Source organism: Lutra lutra, chromosome 4 (genome assembly GCF_902655055.1).
Source record: "Lutra lutra chromosome 4, mLutLut1.2, whole genome shotgun sequence".
Lineage (NCBI taxonomy): Eukaryota > Metazoa > Chordata > Mammalia > Carnivora > Mustelidae > Lutra > Lutra lutra.
In genome coordinates this window covers 90,857,392-90,876,206 of record NC_062281.1, presented here as the reverse complement: position 1 = coordinate 90,876,206, position 18,815 = coordinate 90,857,392, and the positions used below count along the sequence as shown (strand labels likewise).

Genomic DNA, 18,815 nt, shown 5'->3' with positions numbered 1-18,815 from the left:
GGCTAGCATCAGCAATGGCATGTCATATTGATTATGTGTACCCTTGATGTGACATGATGATAATAGTGCTTTACATCCATGGTCTTCCTCCTAAGCACCTTTAACCCCAGTCTGATCATGAGAAAAACATCAGGCAAATCTCATATTTGAGGGACAGTCTATAAAATACCTGACTGGTACCATCAAGGTCATGAAAAACAAGGAAAATCTAACCACCTCACAAATAAGAGGGGCCTAAGAAGACATGACTATTAAATGTACTGTGGTTGGGGTGCCTGGGTGGCTCAGTGGGTTAAAGCCTCTGCCTTCGGCTCCGGTCATGATCCTGGGTCTTGGGATCGAGCCCCGCATCAGGCTTTCTGCTCGACAGGGAGCCTGTTTCCCTTCCTCTCTCTCTCTGCCTGCCTCTCTGCCTACTTGTGATCTCTGCCTATCAAATAGATAAATAAAATCTTTTTTAAAATAAATAAATAAATAAATGTACTGTGGTTTTTCCCACGTGGGATCCTGGAATAAAAAAAGGACATTATAAATAAATAAAATCTTAAAAAACAAAACAAAACAAAAAAAACCCCCATGATCCTGGGGTCCTGGGATCGAGCCCCACATCAGGCTCTCTGCTCGGCGGGGGGCCTGCTTCCTCCTCTCTCTGCCTGCCTCTCTGCCTACTTGTGATCTCTGTCTGTCAAATAAATAAATAAAATCTTTAAAAAAAAAAAAAAGGACATTAAATAAAAACTGAAGAAGTCTGCCTTAAGTATGTGGACTTCAGTTAATAATAATTATCAAAATTTGCTCATTAATTGTGACAAATGTATCATACTAATGTTTGAGGTTAATAAAAGGGATAATTAGGAACTCTGTATAATCTTCACAGTAATTTTTTATACATAAAACTGTTCTAAAATCAAGTTTATTTCTTTAAAAAATCCATAGTATTTGATTTCATATGCTAAACTTTATTTATGGATTTCATTTTTGTCTGTCTTCTTAGTTATTGTCATATCTCCAGTACCTAGAAGATTGGCCAGCACATTTAAGCCCTCAGTAAATATTGGGTCAGTTAGATTGGTAGAAGAGAGCAAAAGAGGATTAAGTACAGATAACTTGGGCAACTGCATGGATGGTAATATTCATTTAGGGAATATAAAAAGCAGAGATTTGGGGCGCCTGGGTGGCTCAGTGGTTAAAGCCTCTGCCTTCGGCTCAGGTCATGATCCCAGGGTCCTGGGATCGAGCCCCACATCGGGCTCTCTGCTCAGCAGGGAGCCTGCTTCCTCCTCTCTCTCTGTCCACCTCTCTGCCTACTTGTGATCTCTGTCTGTCAAATAAATAAATAAATAATCTTTTTTTAAAAATAAATAAATAAATAAATAAAAAGCAGAGATTGGAAACTGTTCCAGGCTTGACGGGTGATTTTTTATTGTTGTTGTTTTGTACCAGGGATATAGTTAATAATAATGAGGGAATCTGGTCAAAGTCAAAATGGTAACTTCTTGTTCCTTTTCTCAGAAGAATAACTCTTCTTTTCCTCTTTTAGGCATATAAAACCTTCGCTAATCGAGTGAACAATTTAAAGAAAAAGCTGGATCAATTGAAGTCAACCCTTCCTGATCCTGAAGAATCACCAGTCCCTTCCCCAAGCATGGATGCTCCTTCTCCAACTGGTTCTGAGTCTCCTTTTCAGGGAATGGGAGGTGAGGAATCCCAATCACCAGCCATGGAGAGTGAGAAATCTGCCACACCTGAGCCTGTGACAGATAATCGTGATGTAGAAGACATGGAACTCTCAGATGTGGAAGATGATGGGTCAAAAATCATTGGTATGTCTTTATGGGGTTAATAGGCAACTTGTTCCTTACCTATTTTGCTTTCCCACCAATGAATCTATCATAGGCTGGTATTAAAAGATAGCTTAATCCTTATAAGATTAGAACAGCATGTATTATTATCCTGGTTCAGGATTTGGTAAGCCACACGGGCTAAGAATCATCCCTTAAGATTTGGTCCATTCAGTGAGGTAGCCACTAGCTACATGTGACTATTGAGCATTGGAAATGTGGCTTTTCCAACTCGAGATGTGCTCTACTTAAAAAATACACGATGGATTCTAGAAACTTAGTACCCACAAAACATAAAAATATCTCAATTATTTTTGTATTTATAACATATTGAAATGAAAATATTTGGGAAATAGATAAAATACATAATTTTATCTGTTTCTACTTTCTTGAATGTGGCCACTAGAAAATTTAAATTTATACGTGTGGCTTAAGTTGCATTTCTATTGAACAGCACTGTTCTAGAGGGAGAGGCACTTACACTGGAATACCTTACATCTGTCACTCTTGACCTTCAAGATTCCAAAGCCACAGTTTGTTAACTATGCTTTCAAAATTAACCTGGCGGCCCCTGTCTGGCTCAGTGGGTAGAACATGTGGCTCTTGATCTCAGAGTTGGGAGTTTGTGTCCCACAATGGGTGTAGAAATTACATACATAGATACATACATACATACATACACATGTACATACACAAACACACAAACTTAACCTGGATCAGTGCATTGTTTCTGTGACACCCCCAGCTTTTATAATTATTCTTCTTAGGCAGTTGGCCTTCTGTTGAATTTAATGCATTCTTCATATATATATGAAGTATATAGTACATACCCTTTGAAGTATTAGAAGGAATATATTGTAAAGCCCATTTATTGCAGTTTCATGTTAGTGTCTACAGTTGTATCCACCAGTTAGGCCAATTTTAGGAAGTCAAAAAATACAAGAAAGTATGTACAGAGTTTCTGTGTCTTAGAAAGCTTTCAGGTTAATGGAAAGGAAAGGACAGGGATAATTCATAACTATAAATATCATGACTGAAAGAACATAAATATGTACCAAATAATGAAATTATCCCAGAAATGTACAAATTTAATACACAAATACTAAAAAAAAATGCAAAGACATCTTTGAAAAGACAAAACATGAATTTGGGAAATTTATTTTAAGCAGGCATTGAAGGTCAGAAGGAACATAAAGAGTATGACTTATTTAAAAATCATAAAGTGAATGATTTTTCTCTAAAGCTTAGTGCTTTATACCTCCAGATCAGGAACTATTAGGACATGTTTCATACTGGAAGCAGAGTGTGGAAAGCAGTAATGCAGTATCACCTCTTTTCTTTAAACAGTAGAGGACAGGAAGGAAAAACCTGTGGAGAAGTCAGCTGTATCTACTTCTATGTCTACAAAGCCAACAGAAAGTATCTCAAAGGCCTCTTCATGTACCCCAGTGCCTGTTACCATGACAGCAACCCCACCTCTTCCAAAGCCTGTGAATACTTCTCTCCTGTCCCCTTCTCCAGCGTTGGCTTTGCCAAACCTGGCTAATGTGGATCTGGCAAAGATCAGTTCTATCCTTAGCAGCCTAACATCAGTCATGAAGAATACTGGTAAGTAAGTCCCATAAGAGAATAAAAAGCTTATTTTCATCTTTCTAATTGAGCCATCAGTCTGGTTTTTTGTTGATTTTTTTTTCTTATATTAAAAGTAATTTTTTTCCTTAAGATTTTATTTATTCATTTGACAGCGAGAGAGCACAAGCAGGGGCAGCAGCAGGCAGAGGGAGAGGGAGAAGCAGGCTCCCCACTGAGGAGGGAGCCCGATTCGGGGCTCAATCCCAGAACCCTGGGATCACGACCTGAGCAAAAGACAGACACTTAAAGACTGAGCCACCCAGGTGCCCCTAAAAGTAATTTTTTAAATCAAAAAACAAAAACAACAACTACAAAAAAACAGTACATGGTCATTATAGAAAAATTAGAAAATAAGAGAATAAAATAAGTATCTCCAGTCCTGCCACCCCAAAGGACACCACTTGTGTTTAACCTTATATGTGTGTATTTGTGTGTTTGAGAGAATGTTTTGGTAGATTAAATATTTATAATAATTTTTCTTTCAATAATTGAAGGATATTTATACTTCACTATATTTATAATGAATTTATTTATCTAAGCCTTTATTACTAGGCATCTGGTATATTTCCAGTTTTTCACTATTATAAAGAACAATGAACAACCTTGATGCTAAACTTTATGCACAGCCCTTCCAAAATGATTGAGTATATAGGGTTTTTTTTTCTCTTCATGGAAATTTAATGAAAATATACAAAAGTAGAGCATCTCCATGTACTCATCACTCATCCTCAGCAGTAGAAACACATGGCCAGTCTTGTTTTTGCTGTGCCTTACCCAATCTTGATTGTTTTGAAGAAAATCCCAATTATTTATTTATAAAAACTTAAATATATTTTTCTAAAAGATAAAACCAAATAAAATCAATATGTAGGTTTTTAGTCTTTTCATGTTAAAACTAAAATGATTACAAAAAATGTACTACTTTATGTACCAAGCACATGAAAGTTCCCATTGTTCCTCAACCTCTACAACACTATTTTGTCTTATTTTAATACTTTGTCAAATTCAGCCTTAAAAAGTCATTTGGGGGGGCACCTGAGTGGGTCAGTTGTTAAGCGCCTTCCTTTGGCTCAGGTCATGATCCCAGGATCCTGGGATTGAGCCCCACATTGGGCTCCTTGCTCCGCAGGAAGTCTCCTTCTCCCTCTCCCATTTGTCCTGCTTGTCAGTAGAGCATGCATCTCTCTCTCTCTTTTTTTAATGTGTAATCTCTACACCCAGCGTGGGGCTCAAACCCACAACTCTGAGATCAAGAGTTATATGCTCCACAGACTCAGCCAGCCAGGTGTCCCAAACATGCAGCTCTTTTTTTTTTTTTTTTAAAGACTTTTATTTACTTATTTGTCAGAGAAAGAGAGCACAAACAGCTGGAGGGGTCTGCAGAGAGAGAAGCAGGCTCCCTTATGGGCAAGGAGGTGGGACTCGATCCTAGCATCTAGGATCTTGACCTGAGCTGAAGGCAGATGCTTAACCGACTGAGCCACCCATACGTCCCAGCATGCAACTCTTGATCTCACGGTTGTGAGTTCAAGCCCCATATTGGGTGTAGAGATTACTTGAAAAAACAAAAAGGCACCTGGTTTGACTCGGTTGAGCATCTGATTCTTGATTTTGGATCAGGTCAAGATCTCCGGGTTGTAAGATAGGGCCCCGTGTTGGGCTCCCTGCTGGGTGTGAAGCCTGCTTAAGATTCTCTCCACCTCCCTCTGCCTCTCTTGCCCCCAACTCTCTCTCCCAAAAAAAAAAAAAAAAAAAAAGTTACTTGTTTTAGTTTACATCTCTTTGATTAAGATATGGTTGAAACCTTTTCATTTCTTTATCATTTAGTTTTCCTTGTGAAATAGCTGTTCATATTTTTGGTCATTCAAAGATTATTTTATTTTTATATACTTTTTTCTTATATATTAAAAACTAACCCAGTGTTTTAAAATATAAAGATGTAGGGGCTCCTGGCTGTCTCAGTCCCTGGAGGGTGCAGCTCTTGATTTTGTGGTCGTGAGTTCAAGCCTCATGTTGAGTGTGGAGCCTATTTAAAAATATGTATATATTTAAAGATGTAAAGGAAGTTGCTTATATAATCTCATTTTAAAAGCAACATATTAATCACATAGAGTTATGCAGTGGCCAGGTTACACAGTTGTAGTGGCTCTGATCATAATCAGCCATTAATACTTACTGAGTACCTACAGGACTCTGAGGTATAGGTTCCACTTGGCAGAGAAAAACAGAAAGAGGTTCCCAAAATCTCTTTCTACTGGCTTTTAAAACTGACAAATAGGGGCGCCTGGGTGGCTCAGTGGGTTAAGCCGCTGCCTTCGGCTCAGGTCATGATCTCAGGGTCCTGGGATCGAGCCCCGCATCGGGCTCTCTGCTCAGCAGGGAGCCTGCTTCCTCCTCTCTCTCTGCCTGCCTCTCTGCCTGCTTGTGATCTCTCTCTGTCAAATAAATGAATAAAAAAAATAAAATAAAATAAAATAAAATAAAACTGACAAATACATATGAAAAAAACTTAATACTTATTTACTTTAGGGGTGTTCCAAGTCGACAGGAGCAGATTTTAATCTAATTTTCAGTTTTTCCTTTGTACAAGCCATGATATGTCCTATTTGTGGATCTGTCACAGAAGCATTCCTGATTGAGTGGGAAGGATTATGAATTTCATGATTATTTTGAATTGCATTTTCTTGAGTTATACTTTCTGCCACCAGGGGTCAGTCCTGCATCAAGACCTTCTCCAGGAACTCCTACAAGTCCCAGCAACCTCAGCAGTGGCCTGAAAACACCTGCACCTGCCCCAACAACATCTCACAATCCTCTGGCAAATATCCTCTCAAAGGTGGAGATCACCCCAGAGAGCATTCTGTCTGCTCTTTCCAAAACCCAGACACAGTCAGCCCCAGCACTGCAAGGTAAACCAACATATGCCAGAGGGACTTGAATTGTGAGTGTTTGCCTCTGGCCTGATCTTGGATTCCATTTCTGAAGAATCCAAAGCCATGGAATGTATAGTACAGTTATTTAGTATCTTCTTTATATGTATCATCTATAAGCTGCCATTCATAGAGTGAGGTGATGTGATCTGCTTAAGGTCGCACATTTATCTATTCAGTGATTAACTGAGACTAAAAGCCAGTTGTTTTTTTTTAACTGGAGTCCTATGTTTGTCCATCTACACCATGACCCCTCCAACCCTCAGGGGCTGCATTCCAGCTTTTATAGTATATATTGAGGTTTACATTTTTAGTGTTAACCAAAGCTAAAGATAGTGAGAAAGGTCAATCTACTGTCGAAAATCTTACAAGACGGGGCGCCTGGGGAGTGCGGTCTGTTAAGTGTCTGACTCTTGGTTTTGGCTCAGGTGATCTTGGGGCTGTGAGATCAAGCCCTGAATCAAACTCTGCAGTTAGTGCAGTGTCTGCTTAAGACACTCTCTGCCTTTTCCTCATCTTCTTCTCTTTCTTTCTCGAATAAATAAATCCTTAAAAAAAAAATCTGAGACAGCTGGGTGGCTTAGTCAGTTAAGCGTCTGCCTTCAGCTCAGGGCATGATCCCAAGGTCCTGGGATGGAGCCCCGCATCGGGCTCTCTGCTCATTGGGGAGTCTGTTGCTCCCTCTCCCTCTGCTTCTGCCTTCCACTCCCCCTGCTCATGCGCGCTCTGTCTCCATCTCTCTCTCTCTCTCAAAAATATTAAATAAAATATTTTTTAAAAATCTTACGAGATATGAGTTTTTGTTTTTATGTCCTAATGTATTAGAGAGGCCTCCATATATAGGTGTAGCACATCTTTTTTGTGTTTGCCTCCCTATAATCTCTACCTTATTTGAACCTCTCTGTTCGGCTCTGCTAATTACCTATTCTATGTCTAAAACTGTCTGCTTCTAACATTTTTTCATAAAGCTCACCTGTTCTCTCTTCTCAGACCCTCCAGATACCAGCACAAGCTTTATTTGGCACCTAAGTATAATTATGCGATGAATTACAAATACTAGAGCAGTATCTTCAATACAGCAATTTAACTGCGGTTCTCACCCAGCAGCCTCCAGGGGACATTTGCCAATGTCTGAGCGCGTTTTTGTTTGTCACAACTGGGGTGGGGGTGGGAGTGCCACTGCATCTAGTGGGCAGAGGCCAGAGATGCTGTTAAACATCCTGCAATGCAGACCACAGCCCCCACGACAGAGACTAATCCAGCCCCACATGCTGGTATTGCTAAGGTTGAGAAACCCTGCTTTATATGAATAGAGACCACAACAGGTTTCTATTAATTTTATTTCCTAAACTATTCTGTAAGTGGATCAGCCAAGGACTAGATTATAGTGAACTTTGCCTTTCAATAAGATATAGGAGATTTTTGTTACACAGACTTAAATGCTATTAAATAGTAACCTACAGGGCACCTGGGTGGCTCAGTTGGTTAAGCGACTGCCTTCAGCTCAGGTCATGATCCCAGAGTCCTGGGATCGAGTCCCGCATCGGGCTCCCTGCTCCATGGGGAGTCTGCTCCCTCTGACCTTCTCCCCTTTCATGCTCTCTTTCACTGTCTCTCTCAAATAAATAAATCTTAAAAAAAACAAATAGTAACCCACAGTTACCATATATTGGCACCAGCAATAAAGGATTAATGATCTACTACAGCATATCTAATAGTAAGGATTTTAGAGATAATTAGTTTGAGGGATCAGCATGGTTATGATTTCTACCTTCTAGGCCCTCTTCTGTCACCATCCTGCAGTTCTAGTAAAAATGTTTAACTCACTTGTTTTTATTAGCCTCTTATATAGATGGGTATAATAATATTTACAGCTTTTTCTTTCAGTTGATTATTGTACCATGTCTTGTGGACTTTCTTATCAGGCAAAATTTGAGCAGAACTAAGTGTGCTCTGACAGAATGCTTTTCTGGAGACCCCAGAAAACAACCTTTGTGGAGTAGTTCATCACCTTTCATTTCCTTATGGAGAGTAGAATTCTTGATTTTTAAAAGACTATAAAAGGATTCTCTTATTAGAGTCTCTGATTGTGTCACCACAACTATTATTGATAGGTTTTCAACATAAAAGAACAACTTCAGTGGGCAAAAGGGCCATAGAGGATAGCCTGTTAAGATTGAAGAAAAGTAATATTTAGCCGCTTAGTAGTAGAAGACCATCTCACCAGTTACCAGAAATCTGAGTAGTGTCATTTCATCCCACAGTATCTAAAAGATATGCTGAAATATCTTTTAAAATTCATATGATGTCATATATCACATTCTAGTGCTTGAGGATTTTTGTATGAACAGTGGCTACTAAGAGTTAAATCAGACTGTTAGTGGGGTAAGTTACAGAGCCAGAGAACTTTTTGGAAATGAAACGTGGAACTTATTTTTCAGGAGGATAATTGAAATAAATGATATGTATTATTCAGATATTAGTGAATATTGGATAACAAAAATCATGCACTTTACTATATAGAAACTGTTGGCAATTAAAAATGTTCCAAGGATGGGGGTGCCTGGATGGTGCAGTCTGTTAAGCATCTTCCTCTTTGTATCAAGGTTGGTGGTCTCAAGGTTATGATCTCAGGATTGTGAGATCAAGCCCCACACCAGCTTCCACGCTCAGTGCAGAGTCTGCTTAAGTTTCTGTCTCCCTCTCCCTGACCTACTCTCTAAAATAAATAAATCAATCTTTTTAAAAAAATGTTCTAAGGATGGAGTGATCTCATAATTCTTCAGAGCTTAAGTCTCTTAGTAAATATTGGATTAAAATTGAAATTTTGAAGAAACATATAATTAAAGTATCCTCTGAAATACTGTTTTCTTTCACCCTATCATTATGGAAGAACTGTTTTCATGTGTGATTAAAAGCTATAAACTTGGGTGAAGTATGCACAAAAAGTTTTCATTTATAACTGCAAATTGGGTAAATTTTCCAAAATATCATTGAATTTATAGGACTCCTATTTATCTCTTTGTCAAGTATTTTTCTAAAAAATTTTCTACAGGAGCAGTTTGCTTTGGTGGACTTCAGCCTTTGCCCCAAAGAATTCTTTCTCAGAGCTTCTGAGGTTTTGTCTGTCAGTGAGTAGGTTTGAATCTCACCAATGTCAGCCTGGGTCAATGAATAATTCTTGAATTTTCCAAGCAATAAGGTGGTCCAGCTTTGTAATTCTTTGTGGTGTGTGTATGTGTGTTTGTATGTTTACTACTGCTACATTTTACAACCAAAAATGGTATCTAAAAGCATTGTTTCCCCAAAGCCTAGCAAGAGACGCTTGGAAAAAAGTTACCCTGTTGAAATAAATTTGAGCAATGTGCATATACTGTCTCTCTCTTGAGAATAACACTGTATATTAACTTATTAGAAACAGTTGTGGAGGCTGGAAAGGAAGAGTTGGACAGAATATCTATTTGCATTTAGAGGAACAGTACCACAGATCCAATGTTAAGAAATACTGGCTTAAAGTGTTATTTTAAGGATAATTTTGCCTCCTTTCTTCTCCTGCTTTGTCTTGTTTAAACTGTGAATGATTCTGACACTAAAATCTCCCCTTTCCTGTTGCCTTTTATTGTGCTATGTTGGATTTGTTTGATAACTGCAGTAGAAACATTTCAGTAATTTGCTTTCTTTATATTGAGAAGTAGGTCCAATATTTTCTATGACATTTAGCCATTGCTTGTTTGGTCTGGATTCTCTTTGGCCTCATATTATAATGTCTGTCTTGTTCCCACTGGAATGAATGAGACTATCCGATTAGCGACATTGTTTTTATTGTAAGGTAGGCAGTTGTTCTTTTTAATTCCTCTAATCTCTGTTTCTACAGGCCTGTCATCTTTACTTCAGAGTGTTACTGGGAACCCAGTCCCAGCCAGTGAAGCCGCATCCCAGAGCACTTCAGCTTCCCCTGCCAACACCACAGTCTCTAGCATAAAAGGAAGAAATCTGCCCTCCAATACCCAATCCTTTATTCCCAAAAGCTTCAACTATTCTCCTAATTCATCAACTTCTGAAGTCTCTTCAACATCAGCCAGCAAGGCCTCAATCGGGCAAAGCCCAGGGCTCCCAAGCACTACTTTTAAGCTACCATCTAACTCTATTGGGTTTACAGGAACCCATACTACTAACCCTGCTGCCCCACCTACTGAAGTTGCCATGTGCCAGTCTTCAGAGATCTCCAAGCCAAAGCTGGAGTCCGAGTCCACCTCTCCAAGCCTGGAAATGAAGATCCACAACTTCTTAAAAGGTAATCCTGGTTTCAGTGGCTTAAACTTAAACATCCCAATCTTGAGCAGCTTGGGGTCCAGTGCCCCAGCAGAAAGCCACCCCTCAGACTTCCAGCGTGGCCCTACTAGCACGTCAATCGACAACATTGACGGAACCCCTGTGCGGGATGAAAGGAGTGGGACACCCACCCAGGATGAGATGATGGACAAGCCCACATCCAGCAGTGTAGACACCATGTCCCTGCTTTCTAAGATCATTAGCCCTGGTTCCTCAACACCCAGCAGTACAAGATCACCACCCCCTGGGAGAGAGGAAAGCTACCCCCGGGAACTCTCCAATTCTGTACCTACATATCGACCTTTTGGCCTGGGCAGTGAATCACCCTATAAGCAGCCTTCTGATGGAATGGAGAGACCATCTTCCCTGATGGACTCTTCACAGGAAAAGTTCTATCCAGATACTTCTTTCCAGGAAGATGAGGATTACCGAGATTTTGAGTACTCAGGGCCTCCACCCTCTGCCATGATGAACCTAGAGAAGAAGCCAGCCAAGTCTATCCTGAAGTCAAGCAAGCTTTCTGATACCACCGAATACCAGCCAATCCTCTCCAGTTATAGCCACAGGGCCCAAGAATTTGGGGTAAAGTCTGCCTTCCCTCCATCTGTAAGGGCCCTCCTGGACTCTAGTGAGAATTGTGACCATCTCTCCTCTTCCCCTGGGCTATTTGGTGCCTTCAGCATAAGAGGGAGTGAACCGGGGTCTGACCGGTCACCATCACCGAGTAAGAATGATTCATTTTTCACCCCTGACTCCAACCACAATAGCTTGTCTCAGTCTACTACCACTGGGCATCTTGGTTTGCCACAGAAGCAGTACCCAGACCCTCCTCACCCAGTCCCACATCGTTCCCTTTTCTCTCCGCAGAATACCCTTGCCGCTCCCACGGGCCACCCACCCACACCAGGCGTGGAGAAAGTCCTGGCCCCCACCATTTCCACCACGTCGACGATTGAGTTTAAGAATATGCTTAAAAACGCCTCCCGAAAGCCCTCAGACGATAAGCATTTTGGCCAGGCACCCAACAAGGGTACTTCAAGTGATGGTGTTGTCGGTCTCTCAAACCTCGCCCAGCCCAGCTTGACAGCCACTGAGCAGCAGCAACAAGAAGAGCACTACCGCATAGAAACCCGAGTCTCCTCCTCCTGCTTAGACTTGCCCGATAGCACCGAAGAGAAGGGAGCCCCTATAGAAACCTTGGGTTATCATAATGCATCCAATAGGAGGATGTCAGGGGAGCCAATACAGACCGTAGAGTCCGTCCGAATTCCTGGGAAGGGAAATAGAGGACATGGGCGTGAGGCTTCAAGGGTGGGTTGGTTTGATCTGAGCACCTCAGGCAGCTCCTTTGACAATGGCCCCTCAAGTGCCTCTGAGTTGGCATCCCTTGGGGGCGGGGGCAGCGGAGGCCTCACTGGCTTTAAAGCGGCACCATACAAGGAACGGGCACCCCAATTTCAGGAAAGTGTCGGCAGCTTCCGTTCCAACAGTTTCAACTCAACATTTGAGCATCATCTCCCCCCGTCCCCCTTGGAACATGGGGCACCCTTCCAGAGAGAGCCAGTGGGGCCATCATCTGCCCCACCTGCCCCTCCTAAGGATCATGGTGGTATCTTCTCTCGAGATGCACCCACTCATCTACCCTCTGTGGATCTTTCGAACCCCTTCACAAAGGAGGCGGCCCTGGCCCACGCCGCCCCACCCCCTCCTCCTGGAGAGCACAGCGGAGTTCCTTTCCCCACCCCACCCCCTCCTCCACCCCCTGGGGAGCATAGCAGCAGTGGTGGGAGTGGTGTTCCCTTTTCTACTCCACCTCCTCCTCCACCCCCTGTTGACCACTCTGGGGTTGTACCCTTCCCAGCTCCACCACTGGCAGAGCACGGAGTGGCGGGAGCTGTGGCAGTATTTCCTAAGGACCATAGTTCCCTCCTTCAAGGGACCCTGGCTGAGCATTTTGGGGTGCTCCCAGGACCCAGGGACCATGGGGGCCCCACCCAACGGGACCTCAACGGCCCTGGCCTTAGCCGTGTACGAGAGAGCCTCAGCCTACCCTCCCATTCTCTGGAGCACCTGGGCCCAGCCCATGGAGGAGGAGGTGGGGGAGGCAGCAACAGCAGCAGTGGCCCCCACTTGGGTCCCTCACACAGAGACGCCATCAACCGGAGTGGTATGATTTTGCGGAATCCCCGGCCAGACTTTCGGCCTAGGGAACCTTTTCTCAGCAGAGACCCGTTCCACAGTCTAAAGAGACCCAGGCCACCTTTTGCTAGGGGCCCTCCGTTCTTTGCACCAAAACGCCCATTCTTCCCTCCCAGGTACTGATGGAAACCAAGGGAAAAAGCATTTTGAACAGTCTAGAGAGCATTGGAAGTAGGAGTTTGGTTTATTGTTCTTTTTATGTTTTCCTTCCTCTGATTTAATTTTTTTTAATGACAAAGGGCCTCCCTTCCAAATTTAAAAGTCATACATGCTTACATTTCACTATTCCATCCAGTCCTCCCTTCCACTGCACTTAAATGACCTTCCCCAAGCTACTTGTATTTTAAAGGGGGCAGGGGGTGGGAAGGAGAGGAGGGGGCAAAGAAACACAACCAAAGCCACTTCACTTGGCTGGGGGTTTGAGGGGTGGGAGGAAAAACAGATCTTATTTTACCCCATTTATTGAAGAGTATTATTACATTTGAAATAAAACTTCCATCAGTACAGAGAATAACATGTGCAATGTTGGGATGTTATTTTGGGTTTGGCTTATCACATAGTCAATAGAAGGATTCCTATCCCCTTCTCTCTCCCATTAACTACTGTGACCAGCGTGGCTCCCTTTCCTGAATGCTCTGTGCACTGCTGACGAGCCCAAAAGATGTTGCGAGGGAAGATAGGTTGGAGACCACGGACCTGTCAAGTTGGTTTTGTTTTTAAAGACATATTGAAGTTGGGTTCTTTACCTTTCTCCTAAAATCTTAATTAAAGAAAATCAGCCTCTTCTAAAGGACTATCTGTCATTAACTTGGAGGAGATACGGATCTCATTCTACCCTAGTAAAAATTATTCCTCTTTATCCTTGGAATGAAAGTGTACTGGATATAATCTCCAGGTTAAAATAAGGTGTAACTCCAATGAAGAGAGAAAGGAACCACCAGTAGTGCAATGTGGCCTGCACATCCCTCCTCATAAACAAGAATGGGAGACTTTTTGAGGTAGTTTGATATGTCTTGCACCAACTTTTACTTCCTGCTTTTCTTTCTTGATTGACTCTTTCTCCCTCAGTTTTCACTTCTGCTTTGGCTGGGAAGAAAGTCATTATTACAGGTGACAATTGATACAAAGATGCAACTAAAATATTATCCCTCAATTTTTTAATGTAAAAGGTAGATGTTTTTACCATGGTGCCTCCCTAATGTAAGTGATATTTGTTGGTGGTTTTTAACAAAAGTTAACTACTGAGGAAAGGGAACTATTGGCCTGTATCCTTCTTTCCTCCTTGCCCTACACTTGTATTTGTGGCTGTTCTTGGTATTTCGGAGGGGGTGCAGTAGTATCTTTCAGTGCGTTAAGCCTCTTTAGTTGTGTCTTAATGACAAGTGGGTTTCACTATACTTATCTTTTCAGAGAACCAGGGGGAGCTGAGAAATCCAAATTGACCTCATTCTATAGCTAGCAGCCTGTCACATTTCAAGGCTCAAACCTTATCCTCACCTTCCACTCCCAATAGGAAATAATGTTTCTGCCCTTAGTCATTTTACACGAGAAGGGTGTGCTTTCCTTCTCCCCAAACTGAAAGGCTTCTTTGTAGTTCTACAACTAGTACTGGGAAAAAAGACAATCAGTATGCTTTGAGTGTTTATAACTTTATATCTAGGAACACTGAAAAGCAAAGATTGCTTTACTATTATTTTGTGTTCTTTAGTGTCTTGCCCCAAGGTATACACACTGGTGATCTCCAGCTGGATAAGTAAAACAGTATGGGGTTTTGATTTTGTTTTGTTTTGTTTTTAAAGGGAATCCTAGCAAGTTTCATACTTTTTTTCCAAGTGAGCATAGAACTAACTAACTGTAGCAAGTACGGGGATTGTTTTGGATTCCTCTAGTGAAATATTAAAGATGGGGGAGAGTGGACAACCTAGTGACAGAAGATAATCCTTTGTGTCAGAATAAACTTGCTTTTCAGGTAAAGAGCAGCTTAAACCAGTTGTGCGTCATAGTTGGGGAGGTTTTGTGTAATTTATTCCACATTATTTATTTGGGCTCGCCATGTGTTCTGTGGTTAGGAGGCTGCAAGTCCTTCATCTTCCTGATGCATTTCTGGTCTTAAGTCAACTCTTCTGTCTTTGACCCTCTCCAGCCTCTCCACCCTGAAGCTCTCCCCACAAAAATGCATGATACCATGATCTCGTGTGTGGGATGGGGTATATAGTGTAGCAAAGCAAAGAAACAATATAGTTACCTTGAGTCCTGAGACATTTGTTTAGGGAAAAGAGTGATGAAGAGTAAGGGTAGGGGTGGGGGGGAGGGGGAGGGAGAGTTCTAATTGATTTAAAACAAACTTTTTTTGCAGAAATTAAGTGGGATGTTTTTCACTCTAGAATAAAAGAATGTGAATTCTTTCTGCTGCTCTTGTTTAAGCTGAAAGTAGTGTTTACTTGAAAAGGCTCTCTGACCATTTGATTTTATCAGAAAATGTGGGGATGTCAGGAAAGTGGCTTCCTGAATGTTGGGGCAGGGTAATTGTCCTCCAAAGCATGATGACTAATACATGAAAGGAAGACCTTATTGTACAGTTTAAAAGATGGACTTTTAAGGATTGGGGTTTTTTTGTTGTTGTTTTGTTTTGTTTTGTTTTTTTGGTTTTTTGGGGTTTTTTTGCAGGGTGTTTTGCTTTTTAAGCTACAAAATCCTCATTGAGTTTGTTTCGGGATGGAACTGAGGATTTGTATGTGACTGTCAGCTGTTAAGGAAGTCTGTCTACAGCAGTAAATGAAGATGACAATGTATATATGTGATATAATGAAACAAAAAAGACAATTCTGGTATTCATAACATGAAACAAAGGGGTTTTAGCCTTTCTGTGTCTGTGATTTAAAACTCCGTGCCCATGCTCTGACTTTTGTATTTCAACCTGAGTTTAAAAATACAATAAACAAAAATTTTTTTAAAGAAAGCATAATATAGTGTGTCTTGGCAAGGACATGATTTATAAGAAACAATGTGCAAAGTTGTTACTAAGGTCCTTGGTGCTCACTGTAAAATCACAGACAGAGAATGGGGGAGGGGGATCGTGAATACACTGGTACCACTTAAAACTCAGTATCAGAAATCAAGTCCTTAAATATTGTATAAGAGTTTACTCTTCAGTCAGCTTAGATGAGAATCTTCTCCCTGCTCCCTCCCACCCTCCCAAAAGATGAGCATAAATACAATTTGGTTTGATGCCAGGGTAGGTAAAATGATCAGAGAGTAGGACTTTTATCCTTTACAATCCCAGGAATACGATATTTGTGATCTCTATGGTACAGCTAACCTATCTAGATAATGTGAATATGCTAAACTTTCTAATTGCAGAATATTCACTATCAATCCTGAAGTTACCAGTTCATGCAGAATTAAGCTTCAGCTGTTAATTATTTTGAAGCCGCTGTAAATTACTGCTTTTTCCCTTTTTTTCCTCCCCCACCCCTTTTTTTGAATGGGCGGGGGTGCCTGTTAAGATTAAAATTAGATATGTTGGATGATATTCTCAACGTGTTCAGTGTGGAAAACAAAACAAATACATGCTTTAGAGGCAGCAACAATGAAATCCTTTTGAAATGTGTATTAATATCATTTAATAAAATAACTAGTTCTGAAGGTTTGACATTTTTCTTTGAGATTTGGGGCTTTGACCAAGGGCTCCTGACTCTGTGGTGAGCACATCTAAGAGGGAACTTCTCCAGGAGCTGAAACTGCTGCATTGTGGAGCAGGCCTATGGTTGGAAAACCTAAATTTTCTCCAGCAAAGACCCTTCTATGTGACTGTCCAGGGCCGAAGGTGAAACCAACGACAGAATCAGAAAGGAAGCTTGGATATATCTCTGAAGATCGCATTGTATTGGCTTTTGGTCTAAGTGCAAGGGGGATCGAGGGGACCGTCTGTGCACCTGCACATTTCTGAGCCACACAGACACCACAGACCACCTGTCATGTCCCTTTCTTGTGACCACTTACACTTGCCTCTCTTCCAACCATTCCTTTTTTTTTTTTTAATCTTTGTCCCTAATAGTATGTTTTTGTTTTTCCAGTTTAATAAAGTATGGTTTCCTTTGTTGTGTGGTTGACTTTCCCCCTCTCACCCTGATCTTATGCAGGTGTCCCCTTTGACTACAGCATTCAGTGTCCCTGAAAGCAGTATGAGCCTCAGATCTCCATGGCCTTGTGGGTTTTCTGTTTGATCCTTTGTGTAATTCAGTTTTGAAAAGGGTTGATGGGTGGGATGAAGTCAAGATGTTTGAGGAGTGGCTGGTAATGAAGTGGGATATATTGTATGAATAATTATTTGTCTTTGTCTTCAAAATGTGCGATTTTAAGTGAAGAAGCATTTTTAAAGCAAGCATAGAGGGGCACCTGGGTGACTTAGTCGGTTAAGTGTCCAACTCTTGATTTTGGCTCAGGTCATGATCTCAGGGTTGTGAGATTGGGGTCCACATTGGGGTCCACACTGGGTGTGGCACCTGCTTAAGATTCTCTGCTCCCCCCGCCTCAGAAAAGATTTAAAGCAAGCATCCAGTTGGCAGGGGCAATGGTGGCAGGGTTCCTTCTGGTCAATTCTTTGCCCACATCTACCCTTATTGCTGCATGTTGGCAATCAATCTATGGTACATAAGCCACACTTAACCCGCCTCTCTTGCCCCATCCCTTTTCATACCCCAGTGAAGCTTAGTAAGTGGAATGTTAGCTTTAAGGGGTAAAGAGAGAGTCACTGCATCCAGACCCCGCCTGGGTCACTGGCAGGGTAGAAGGCTGTAAATAGCAGCCTTCATTACATGAAGTTACATGCGTGTATCACCAGACACTTCAGAAATAGCAGCCTAGGAACACACCCAGTATGTAGGGTGTACAATCGTGCTGGCTGGTTCTGGAATCTGGCTCACCTTTTTCCTTGTACCCTCTTGGAACTTTGACTTGCCCAACTGATTCTCCATCTCCAAGGAAGCAACAGCTTTTAGACTTCGACATTGGTGTTTCTGGGCATGTTGAAAATGCAAAGCTTCATCCCCTGGAATTGTTTTTATTTAAGCCAATCTTGTATAAGAGCGATGAGTTACCCCCTCATGTATGTAGACAGTAACACAAACACCATCCAAATGGGTTTTGGGTTATTGAGGCGTTTCTCATACTTGTTTATGAGTAACTGTATAGACAAGTCCGGTCAGCTGCTATTCACAATTGCTGAGTAATAACTCACTGAAGCTGCATAGACAAAGCTACAAGAGATTCAACCGCAAATGAGATAGCAGCTCTTAAGTAAACATCCTGTTCTCCCTTCCCCCTTGAAGTAAGGAGAAGCATACATGCTTTAAAGGAAAGGAGCAAGTGCAATGTAAAACTAAGTAGTGAATTGCTTCTGACTAACTCTAGGCAGGGAAAAAAACATTCTATGCTTAGTTATAAGTTGGGGGGCATAGGGTATAAGAAGGCTGATACCAATTTAGGAATTGCTATTGCAGTTACCTTATGGCACTATCATTTTGTTGTTGCTTTCTCTCCCTTTGTTCGCACTGTAGCAAGAGTCAAAAGTTGAAAATGCAGATGTGGGTGGAGGGGTAGTGATCAGTGCCAACAGAGGAAACAGGTACAGGCTGCAGGTTTTTGTTTGATTGGAAAGGGTGCTGGCTAAACCAGTCTGCCCTGGGTCTGTTGGGTTCATAGCAAGTTAGATGTTCCAGCAACTTTACTTCCTTCCTCATCCCCGTTCTGTCCCCTTCATTTTTGCGAATTACTCAAATTTTTTGCTGCTTAATTTGTGGGAAAGGGGAGCTAAAAGAACTTGAAACTTTGTGTGTCTTCCTTGCCATGTTTCAGTTGGAATGGGTAGAAATAAAGGAGA

At 41.6% G+C, this 18,815-nt stretch overlaps 1 protein-coding gene across 7 annotated transcripts in view; it reads left to right on the top strand.

The window, feature by feature from the left end:
- RPRD2 (regulation of nuclear pre-mRNA domain containing 2) overlaps positions 1-17,034 on the top strand; it is a 101,516-nt gene extending 84,482 nt beyond the window's left edge. For 2 of the 7 annotated variants that reach the window (XM_047724669.1, XM_047724668.1), the window contains 5 exons: positions 1,541-1,823; positions 3,189-3,449; positions 6,182-6,382; positions 10,278-10,697; positions 11,603-11,843. In XM_047724669.1, coding sequence (XP_047580625.1) covers positions 1,541-1,823; positions 3,189-3,449; positions 6,182-6,382; positions 10,278-10,697; positions 11,603-11,691 — 1,254 coding nt within the window. In that variant the 3' untranslated portion in view covers positions 11,692-11,843. Of the gene's footprint in view, positions 1-1,540; positions 1,824-3,188; positions 3,450-6,181; positions 6,383-10,277 lie in introns of all 7 variants that reach the window. The other 5 variants (XM_047724667.1, XM_047724666.1, XM_047724663.1 and 2 more) reach the window with 3 other exon arrangements.
- The last annotated feature ends 1,781 nt before the right edge of the window (positions 17,035-18,815 follow it).